This window comes from Mesitornis unicolor, unplaced genomic scaffold (assembly GCF_000695765.1).
Source record: "Mesitornis unicolor isolate BGI_N332 unplaced genomic scaffold, ASM69576v1 scaffold53005, whole genome shotgun sequence".
NCBI lineage: Eukaryota > Metazoa > Chordata > Aves > Mesitornithiformes > Mesitornithidae > Mesitornis > Mesitornis unicolor.
Window position 1 is genome coordinate 6,274 of NW_010184494.1, and position 9,255 is coordinate 15,528.

General features: G+C 40.9%; 2 protein-coding genes across 2 annotated transcripts; one reads left to right on the plus strand and one right to left on the minus strand.

The window, feature by feature from the left end:
• Nucleotides 1–338: 338 nt before the first annotated feature.
• Nucleotides 339–5,472, minus strand: NIF3L1 (NIF3 NGG1 interacting factor 3-like 1 (S. cerevisiae)). Its single transcript, XM_010184472.1, has 6 exons — nucleotides 5,037–5,472; nucleotides 4,148–4,313; nucleotides 3,572–3,698; nucleotides 3,052–3,190; nucleotides 1,607–1,690; nucleotides 339–663 (listed from the first exon to the last, which is right to left on the minus strand). The coding sequence occupies exons 1-6, from the start codon at nucleotides 5,470–5,472 to the stop codon at nucleotides 479–481; spliced, it is 1,137 nt and encodes a 378-aa protein (XP_010182774.1). The 3' UTR covers nucleotides 339–478.
• A 136-nt stretch (nucleotides 5,473–5,608) lies between these two features.
• PPIL3 (peptidylprolyl isomerase (cyclophilin)-like 3) lies at nucleotides 5,609–8,706 on the plus strand (the record flags this gene model as incomplete). The annotated part of the gene is made up of 3 exons (XM_010184473.1): nucleotides 5,609–5,692; nucleotides 7,727–7,801; nucleotides 8,613–8,706. Coding segments are annotated over exons 1-3 (253 nt in total), but the record flags the coding sequence as incomplete, so codon positions are not given.
• Nucleotides 8,707–9,255: the final 549 nt, after the last annotated feature.

Genomic DNA, 9,255 nt, shown 5'->3' on the forward strand with positions numbered 1-9,255 from the left:
GCATATGAGTGATGTCTTAATAAAACTTAATAAAACTGTTAATGCAAATGGGTGATCCACACCCTTTTGTTAACTATTATCAGGAGATTTATTAGCTAAAATATCATTGACTTGTACTGACATGATTAGATATAACTGCCGTAGAGTAGAACTGCTGTGTAATCTTAAAACGAGATAAATCAGGTTTTCATATATTACCCAAACAAATGCTTGATTATCATGGTTATCAAATGTATCTAATAAGACTACAGAAACAGTACATTTATTCAAGTGCAGCCCAGTAATTGGAGCCCATAAGCCTCCAGTAGCCCAAAACAAGCATTTATTTATCTGACATATGTCAAAGTCTATCCCAGACTTTGAGGGAACATATACAATTATTTGGTACTGAACCAGTTCAGAGCATCTTCATGAAGCCTGCAGTTGGATAGGTCTGTGCAAGAGACCACAAAACTCTTGACTCTTTTTCCTTTTATCCCTATGCCACCTGGAGGGGATCTCTATCTTTCTCAGACACAATTATGCTGATTTTGTTCTGTAGGTGGATAGTTAACGTGTCACGCAGCTCTGACAAGAAGCCTCGCTCGGTGTTGCTGTGCTCACACAGAATAACACTTATCCCATTGGCAACAGCATCCAGAACGGCGTGGTGGGACATCTCTCCTGCCATTTTGAGAGAGAAATGTCATGTAGATCGCTAACAGTACACTTCAGGTAACCAGTTCTTAGCAATGCATGCAGAATCTTAGCTAGAAGCTGGGAAGGCGTAACAGGGGATAGAGCCCATAAGGGGGATGCAATACTATCAGCTTAGTATAAAAACTCAGCACACTCCTACTCTAGTGTGTCTTGAACGATTATTCAGCTGATATTCCCCATACACAACTGAGTCAAAACCACACAAATTCCTTGCCCTCTGAGTAGTGGTAGATTCTGCCACTTTGGGCAGGAAATAGTGCAGAGCAGTTTGGAAGCTGACTGTCTGGATGTCAAGTGGGTTAGTGTGATGGAGGACAGCAATTGGGAAGCTTTGCAAAGAAACTGTCTGAGGGTCAGCAGGGCTGTACATGAGGGGGTGATGGGAGATGTACCTTGCTAAAGAACTTGCTCAAATTAAGTACTACAGAAAGCAAGACAGCCTTCACATTGTTGAGCAAGCTGCAGAGAGTACCTCTCCCACTGTCAGAAAGGAGGATAAGTGCCCCTTTGGTCAGATACACTACGGGGTACCTTTGCAAGATTCTATAGACTACAGTATATTCCATTGCCATTAGGGAATTCTGTAGGGAACTGATACCTTGTATCTTGCCAAAGGAGAAACACTCTGAAGGTTACTATAGACTGCTGTCAACACTGGTTTTGCATTGAAATAATGCATAGGAATGTTTTAATTCAAATAACCTTCACTGTGCTACACAGCCATCTGATCCATGTTACTTCAACATTATTCTCCTATCATTCCAATAACTGTTTCTCAGTTGTAACAGGTAATTCTTAATGGCCAAATCTTTCAACAGCCAGTCAACTCTTTTTCCTTTTCTCCCCTTTTTTTTTCCCCTAGTGACTATTTTTATAAAGATAACAAAAAAACAACATAATCTTTTACCTGTGAGATAGAGGTCAGCTTCCGTTCCCTTCAGGACACTGCTCCCAGAACCAGCACAAAGAGCAGCTTTTTTCACTGGTGATTCTGCAGGATACAAGGTGCCACAGTTAAACTCATTTCCTTCTGTTCAGCCCTCATGTCAGTATCGCTATTAACTGTTTCAGAATAACTACTACCTTGATTTTAGGGTAAATGTAAGTTTGTTGGAGGAAGAGACACATTGGTCAGTTTGAAACAGTCATGGGCCCATAACGTTCTGATAACACAGCAAAATCCTCTGTACCAAATTAACATGTAGGTTTTTTCTTCAAGGGGTAAGAAAGTTTGCAGAAAACTACACATGGAGGCTGGCTGCTGTCTAGTTCTTTCCTAGTAAAGTATTAGTTAGGTTTCTGAACCCTTTATAATAGGCTGCTACTCTTTCCATGATGCTCCTGTTCTACCATCATGAGTTTTCCAACTAATGATGCCACTAAGGCAGAGTTTTGCCTCTGAGATACACCGGTTCCTAACTTTTAGCTCTCAGAAAGCCAATCTCAGTGCAAGCTGAGAGCTGCTCTGTGCCATTGAGTGTGCCCATTTGCTGTGATCACTGATTCCAAGCTATTACATATGTAGCAGGAAATGTAATTCTCCATATACATTACATTCACTAGGGAGAAGAGACACACAACGCAGAGCTACCAAATTCTATTACGATTTTACAGTACGTTGCCATGTAGCTACTGTTGATTCAAGTGGAGTCATACCACTACAGTCTCACACCATAATGAGGGGCTTCAAAATAGTTTGTGGGTTATTTAGAGCAATTGATAGTATAAGAGGTTTCTAGTAAGAATTCCCTCTCGTAAGTTACAAATTGTTGTCAACAAATTTGCTGTCACAAATTCTAATAGCTGTGCCCCTTGGAGCTTAGGGTAGTTAGCTGGGAGAAGAGGATGCTTGCTCCACATTTTACTAGTGACCCACTGTTTGAGCTAGGATAGTTCACTTTGACACTATTTATTTTTTGACAAAACATGGGTGGTTACGTGTTCATAAGGACACCATAAAGCGTCTTACTTTTTTAAGGTGCTTTGAAATTTAACATTGAGTCACAAGAGAAAGTGTACAATGAAGTGGTACACATCTGTCTCTGCTATCTTGGGGAAAAACCATCTTGGTACACAAATTATGAGAAAGTGTATCTCGTATTCAACTTGTGTTGTCCCTTCTTCACAGTGACAACCAGCATAATATACAACTTCTAGTTAAAAAATACAGGTGGCATTCTTTTTTGTGTCATTATATCATGTAAATTCTAAAATGCTGTTTCCTGTTTATAACAGCGCTTCATACTACTTGGAAGTATACCTGTCCAAGGCAGCAGTACTTCACACATTCATGCTCCTTGTCTTCCTGCAATACTAGTTCTAATGGACAATCTTACTTGCAGGCTTGTTTACCTAGTGTCTTGCCCAATCCCATGGCTAAGCGGATGTGGGGTAATTTTAGGTGGCTTTTGATACGCTCAATTATGTCTGACAAGGAGACTGGCTCGCTCAGTGTGCACAGACGTCCCATTCCAGTATGGGGAAGAAGAGGCTGAAAAGAAATTCAAATTACTGTGAGAAAGCTGACTCCAGAAGTTCACATTGCTTTCCATACTGTACAAAGATGAGTATATTGGGCATTCAGAAGGAATGCCTCTGAACTCTACGAAAAAATACCTATGTGATGTTCTCAAATGTAGCATACTAACTACACTAGTTACTGGAACTGATTTAAGAATTAGTATAGGCCACACAGCTATTTTCATTGTTTTGGAAAATGTGTGTGGCTTCAAATCCCACAGGCCAGTATTTCAGAGCACTGATGGGGTAGCACAGGAAACCTGTGATGCTACTGACTACTGGATTTCAGAGTTTAGGGCACTCAGCTCACACAAGTAATACATTCACTGGAAGTAATACATGATTTTGTTACCTTTTGTAATAAGAGTATCTCAGTCTTGTTATATAGGCGGCTGTTCTGGGACAATAATGCCATCACCTCCAACAGTGCTTTCTGAGAGCAGTTCAAACTGACCCGTGTTTGCTCCTCACCTTCAACCCTAAGAAAAGATATACTTGGTGCTTGCTAAGAAACTAGATAAAATTTCAGCATTACATTAACATAAAACAAAGCTATTCTATCCCAGTGACTATTCTACCAGAGTAAGGAATAAAGAAGGCATTGTAACAGCCTAGCCTAGTCTACTGTACTCTCTTGGAAGAAACAGATATGGAAATTTAACTCAACTATCCTCACCAAATTTCCTGTTAATACTCTTCTTTACCACCTCTAATCTACACGATGCTAAACTGAGTTGCTGTTACCATTTAGCATAAACACAGACCGATCACAAAGGGGTGATTATTCTGTAAGGTTCTAGATCTGTTGCTGAAAATAATAGCAGCAGTATACAAACGAACAAAGTGATTACAACAGTAAAATATAATTCCAACAACATACTGTTTCAAACAACAGAAAGAATACAATGCTAGAAAGTGAAGCAGATACCTGGCAGGGAGAGTAGTGAGACAGGAGATCTCTTGGATGTCTTTGATTTTGGACAGCACTGTGTCCAGATGCTCAGTGTTGTCTGTGCAGAATTCGACCCTGTGAGTGCTCTCAGCTGGGTAGCTTGGTGCAGTTGATGGATGCAGTGGGACAGAAGTACAGGCACCTGAGGAAACAGTACCAGATTGCTGTTTTATAAAGCTGGGTAAGTATCCTAATACTGAATTAGCACATGTCCTAAAGAGATGCAACAAAAAGATGCAAATTTTGCACTTGAAGCCACTTTCCCTGACCACAACTGAGGACTTCTTGCCCTGTTGTCTCCATTAGACACAGTCTGTTTTAAATGCAAAGAAACTGATGGATATATATTATTTGTCATTCCTAATGCCATCTGCTTTACCCTAAGAATTATACTAAACCAAAATAGTTTCTGGTTTGTGAATCAGGCTAGAAAAGACATAGCTGTTTTTATTTATAAGCCACAATACAGGACAAAAATCTAAAAGAAATTCAGATACCTTAAGTCCTTTGAAAACAATGAGATCTTGCACTTTATAAATTAAAGGTGTTGATTTAAAGTCAGTGGTTTAAACTTTGTAACCAAAATGGACAATAAATATGTCGCACTAGTTCTGACTACATCCAATAGAAGAATCATGCATCTGAAAATGCAGTGTTTGTATCTGGTATTCCTCACCAAGATAAATTCCCTAAAATATGTTTTGAGTACTTAGAAGTACTAGAATATTAGGGAAAATAAAAAAAAAAACCCACCTCAAATCCTACATGTAAAAGCTGGAAGAAAGGAAAATGAGGGAAGGTTCCCACATAAAATAATGTATACTGATTAATAATTTTAACCTGTTTGTTTTTAACGGAATCTCACCGAGTCCCTTTGTTAGCCAGTTATTGACTCCATGAGGTACGGCATCGTAAGCCGTATGCGGAGAGTAAATCCCGATTCTGTGCTCCAGCGCTCGGACCACCAGCCGTTCCTTCCAGGTCTTCCACGTTACTCGCTTGAGTGGTGTGAATATGGGAGGGTGGTAAGAAAGGATAAGGTCTGCCTTCTTCTGCACTGCCTCTTCCATCACCTCCTCAGTGAGGTCGTTTGTGAGGAAAAGGGTGTCCACAGTGTGGGGAGGGCTTGGCTCCACCAGCAGCCCCACATTGTCCCAGCTTTCAGCCAGAGACAGGGATGCAAAGTCATTCAGGGCAGAAACCAGCTCCCGGAGGTTCATCAGGGAACGTGAGGGCAGGCGGCCCCAAGCACGGATGCAGCAGAGAGGCCGGCGAAGCAGCTGTGTGCCACGCAGCAGCATGCAGCTATCTGCAGAGAGGGTAAAAAAAGGCAGGAATAAGCCTGGGTAATTCACGGGCTGAAACAGTTAAGTGTCCAGGCTGCGAGCACAGCCCCGCTGGCAGAGGGGAGCGCGGCCCGGCTACCCCTCAGCTACGATGGGCAGCTTCGGGGCTCGGCGCCGCTGCAGGCCCCCATACTCACCTCACGCCGAGGCAGGGCCGAGGTCCGTGGGGCGGAGCGTGTGCCTGGCCCCGCCGCTTCCGCCACGCTGGAGGGGCTGGGGGTGGCCTCTCCGCGCTGTGCTGGGCATGAGCGGAGGAGAGCGAGCGCCTTCCTGCTCGCCCGAAAGGAGCCGCGGAGCCGCTTCCTGGTGCTGGGTGCTGGGTTTGGGTCTGGCCTCGGCAGGTTTGTGTGAGACCTCCGTGTAGCCGGGCAGCTGGAGGGAACCGCGGGGAGGAGGTTGCTGCCCAAGGCAGGCTGCAGCCCGGGGGGCCAAAAAAAAACTGCTGGCGGCTTGCCCGGCTTCTGTGAGAGGCTTTGCCAAGCCTTGGGGGTACCCAGGGAGGGCAGTATACAGAGAAGAAATCAGTGTGTAAAATTGTTGGTTTCTACACATTTCTACTGCGATTTTATTACCGTAATTCTAAATGCGTTATTGGAAAATATTACTAAGGTTAAAAAGCTTGATCCTATGCTTGCATTGAGGTGCCTGCCTGTTGCTGCCAGAAGGTGGCTCCAGATCACGCTTCTGTCTGGGTCCTGGCATGTGGCTTTTGTGTGTTCATTTCTGTCATTTATAAAAACCATAATATTTGGAAAAGCTGTGATTTCTTCGTATAAACTTTAATCTTAAGAAATTGAGTTTTGTCCCCACCTCTTTCCTCTATGCTGTTTTGTTTTGTTTTTTTTTCCTTTCCAGTTCTTTATATGCTGTGTAGTTGCATCATGCAAGCAAAACATTTAGCCACAGGGTCACTTTGATGGCATTGTAAAACTGTGTGGTATAAAAGCATATAACCACACATATTTCAGAGCCAAAAATAATTTGGGATGAGTGGAAATAACCCAGTAATTTTCATGTTTTCTTTGCAGGAAATTGCTATATAGAAATCTAGTTTGTCTTTTTGACAAGCAGACATGGTGAGAACAATATTACTTTTTATATATTTTCATTCTTCTCATGGAACGTGAATAGCTGCTCTGCATCTCAAAGGATTACACATTTTACTCTGATGCTGAATTTGTAATGAAAAGCTTAGGTTTTTATTTCAGACTACTAAAAACATATTGTGGAAAGGAAAATAGCTCAATTTACTATTTCATCAGTCTAAAATACAATTAGCCCTTCAGCTCCAATATCCTAAATTTTAATCCTGCTTTGGCTAATATTTGGTAATGTAGTTTAGTTTCTTTTACTACAGAAGCATTGTTTGAGTATATGTAACCTGCTACACTTGCAGGCTTTTAACAGTTTAGCAAATCATGAAACAGAGATAAGACTGTACATCTTAAGCTGTACATGCACCTTTTATAGTATCTTCATGGACTTTGCAGGCAACTGTCTTGTCTTGTAGTGCTTCTGGAACAATAAGCCAGTATCAACATGATGCTGGTTTTTATTAGTTTTTCAGTATGCTTATCCCTAGTACAGCCCCACAGTGATTGGTTTTGCATAGTTTAGCACTTTCTGTGGGAGGGCTATGATATACTGGGCCTACAGAGTTATATTTACTTTGCTGGCTGGGTAACTGCCATTTTAAATTTTATGAAAGTTATTTATAAATTCTTTTAAAAAGTGTGTAATATTGTACATTTGCTCATTTGTGGAGGCAGATTGTATATCCTGCATGCAGAACTAGCCTTAAAAGGCTGCAAACCTCTTGGTCCTCTGGTTGTAAACCATTAGTGCATGTGCACTACACTGTGATCTCCTGAAATAAATACAACTTTGATTCTTCAACTTTGCAATTAAAGGACTGAGTAAGTCTGGTTTGCAAATGAGTGATGTATCTCTGGAGTGTAACAGCATGAAACAGAGCTTCTGCGTTACCATGGCAGACTTGATTTGTTCTGAAACTAAATGAAACCAAGTGCTTTCTGGTGGTTTTGCTGGAAATGTGTGAAGTTTGTGACAGGAGCCTATGTCCAAATATTGAAATGGTGGTTCTATGCAGTGGGAACTTTTTTAATGTTCATAGTAAAACTAGAAAATAAACCTGAGTTTCTTAGTGTTGCATTGCTGGTTTAATTCTTATTTTCTGCTTCTTGCTCAGGCTGTCACACTGCATACTGATGTAGGAGATATCAAAATTGAACTGTTCTGTGAGCGTACACCAAAGACTTGCGAAGTAAGTCAAGTGACAGGAGCAGGATGGCCTAGTGTTGAAACATAGCAGTAGCAATAGTGAAGACTCTGGAGGAGGTGAAGTGGCTTTTGCAATTCATCTTTTCACTTAGGGGAATGCTAACATTTTCAGCTGGTACAGCACATATCCCACTCATGGAACTTGTGCACTGTATCCTTGTGCACTGTGTTGTGCCATCTAGAGCTTTGCTGTCTGTTTTTCACCAGACAGGTTTTAGCTGAGGGCTGATTCTTTCCAAGTTCCAGCATCTCCCATAGTGTCCTTTGCCCTTAAGGGGAAATATGGCACATGGCCTGCAATTCCTAAATTTCCCTTTGTTTGCTTACACTTGCACAGATCTGCTTTTAATTTAAAAGAGTAAGAACCATTGCCAATTTGTCAGAGGCCCCAGGTTTTCCTTTCTGCAATAAACTTAAGCTTAAATTGAAATAATTTGCTTTTTAACTAACAAAGCTGAGACCTGAAGTTATTGACTACAAAATTACATTTACAAAAGAAAAATGTTGAATGGAAGTGATACTTCTGAGCATGTCTCAGGCTTCTTGTTTCTCAAGTCAGACAACATTGTGCTGTAAGCTTTATTTAAAATCCTTTCTATCTGTGACAGTGTCAAAGCAGCATATTAGCTGTAATTTGTTTATGACTATCCTGTGGCAATATGCTGTGGAATTCACGTGGTCACAATGCATAACTGAGGCAAAAGGGTTAGTCTTGGTCTTGCCAATGCTGTCCTTTGAGTAAGAGGATACTATGTCTGAATTGTTTGTTAATATGGTTTGTTTAATTTCCTTAGAATTTCCTGGCTCTTTGTGCTAGTAACTACTACAATGGATGCATATTTCACCGGAATATAAAGGGCTTCATGGTTCAGACAGGGGATCCATTAGGTAAATTCTAAGGTCTCTCTATAGATAAATGTACGTAAAAATAAAATAAAAAGACAGTTTCTTGAATTATAAATGTGAATAGTAAAACAAATAAAGTAAAAATAACCTTTAAGAATGGAATTGTTAATAGAGGTTTTTATGAGATTAATTTTCTGTGGGAGAAGAGCAGCCGTTACTGTAGTGAAGCAGTAAGTAGTAAAGCATTCTACAAACTTTAGTTTTTCCAGCAGTTTCCACTAAATATGATGGTTCTGCTGACTTAGCAGCTGTCAAACAGGTAGCAGTTGCTACTGTGGTTTCTCTGGTTTTGACTCAAAGGCTACACTGCCTCTAAAGCATTTGGGGAAAATGTCCCAGACAGTGTTAACTGTTTTGGAGAAATTCTGATTTAACTGTGTGCCTGCTTGTACTCACACTGAATTTAATTTGAGGATATGTCAGTGCTTTGTTTTGCTAATTAATAGGTGTTCCTTATATAGAGTTACGTCTTTGCTCACTGTCAAGACATTAGAAACCTATTCCTGCCTCAAACGAATTACAGGCTATCTA

What these genes read in the sequence shown, in the direction of transcription:
- NIF3L1 (XM_010184472.1), bottom strand. Translation starts at nt 5,472, where the DNA reads ATGCTGCTGCGTGGCACACAGCTGCTTCGCCGGCCTCTCTGCTGCATC. An exon ending in AGATACTCTTATTACAAAAG is followed by an intron (nt 3,191 to 3,571) that starts GTAACAAAATCA and finishes ATTTCTTTTCAG; the next exon opens with CCTCTTCTTCCCCATACTGG. An exon ending in AGCTGACCTCTATCTCACAG is followed by an intron (nt 664 to 1,606) that starts GTAAAAGATTAT and finishes TCAAAATGGCAG; the next exon opens with GAGAGATGTCCCACCACGCC.